This window comes from Glossina fuscipes, unplaced genomic scaffold (genome assembly GCF_014805625.2).
Source record: "Glossina fuscipes isolate IAEA_lab_2018 unplaced genomic scaffold, Yale_Gfus_2 59, whole genome shotgun sequence".
Taxonomy (NCBI): Eukaryota; Metazoa; Arthropoda; class Insecta; order Diptera; family Glossinidae; genus Glossina; species Glossina fuscipes.
This window is the reverse complement of record NW_023998431.1, coordinates 3,923,879-3,925,087: the sequence shown is the minus strand read 5'-3', so window position 1 is coordinate 3,925,087 and position 1,209 is coordinate 3,923,879. Positions and strand designations below refer to the sequence as shown.

The window sequence follows — 1,209 nt, the reverse complement described above, 5'->3', positions numbered from 1 at the left end:
TTCGCAAATGCTACAAAAGCAGCTAAAAACAGAATTCCTTAGTCCAGCGTTGCCTGAAGAGACAGAGACAGCTGAAATGCAATCAAAAATGCCTCCTGTCGGTGTGGAGGATTTTGATAAAGCTAATTGGAATGATCCGTTTCAGGTGTCACACTATGCCATGGATATATTTAATTACTTAAAGGCCCGAGAGGCTGAATTCCCAATAGACGATTACATGAAGCGCCAAGTGCATTTGTCAAAATGGATGCGTACTCTGCTTGTGGACTGGATGGTGGAAGTTCAAGAAACATTCGAACTTCGTCATGAAACTTTGTATTTAGCGGTGAAAATGGTCGATTTGTTCTTGTGCAAAGTTGTTATCAATAAGGACAAGTTGCAATTATTGGGAGCGTCCGCTCTATTTATAGCGTGCAAATTCGAAGAGTGCACACCGCCATTAATTGAGGACTTCTTAAACATTTGTGATGGTGCTTACAAGCATGAAGAGCTAATACATTTGGAGAAGTGCACTTTGCGAACTATTGACTATGATCTCGGAATACCTCTGTCTTATCGCTTCTTGCGACGTTATGCTCGATGTGCAAAAATAGCCATACCTACACTTACTTTAGCTCGCTACATATTGGAGTTGTCTTTGATGGATTATGATACCATAGCTTTTAGTGACTCTAAAATGGCCGCAGCCGCTTTGTTCATTGCCCTGCGATTGGTTGGTGAAGAGGAAGCATGGAATGCCACTTTAGAATATTATTCTGGTTATAAGTTAATGGATTTTGGAGAAATTGTGCCAGTATTAAATGAGGGATTGCATCGTAAACCAGAAGGCACCATCAAAACCATACGCAGCAAATATTCATGTAAAATATTTCATGAGGTAGCTAAAGTGGCATTGATGACTACTGAAGAACTTTTTGAAAACAATTTAGACTTAGCGTCATATTCAATGAGTGCACCTATTAATACATTAAAGAATGCGGAAGGTGGAGGAGACGCTTCGTAAGATTCACAAATAATACTAATACCTATTAAAAAATAGGAAAGAAAGCATGTTGTGCTCAAATATTGAAAAATAAAAGAAACGAAAAACGCAAAACTAGTTCAAATCTTGTTTTTAGATATTAGAATTTCCCCTTTATTATCTAAATGTTTGTATTTTTTATTTAAATTTAATCAATTACTCTGATATCTTTTCGTTTGTTACCCTTT

At 37.1% G+C, this 1,209-nt stretch overlaps 1 protein-coding gene across 1 annotated transcript; it reads left to right on the top strand.

Annotated features, from left to right (window-relative positions):
• Positions 1-7: 7 nt before the first annotated feature.
• Positions 8-1,003, top strand: LOC119637434 (G2/mitotic-specific cyclin-B3-like). The gene has a single exon (XM_038033453.1). It carries the CDS (start codon positions 8-10, stop codon positions 1,001-1,003), a length of 996 nt encoding a protein of 331 aa, XP_037889381.1.
• Positions 1,004-1,209: the final 206 nt, after the last annotated feature.

Bases quoted from the DNA above. Each gene is read 5' to 3' on its own strand.
- LOC119637434 (XM_038033453.1), top strand. From the start codon at position 8: ATGCTACAAAAGCAGCTAAAAACAGAATTCCTTAGTCCAGCGTTGCCT.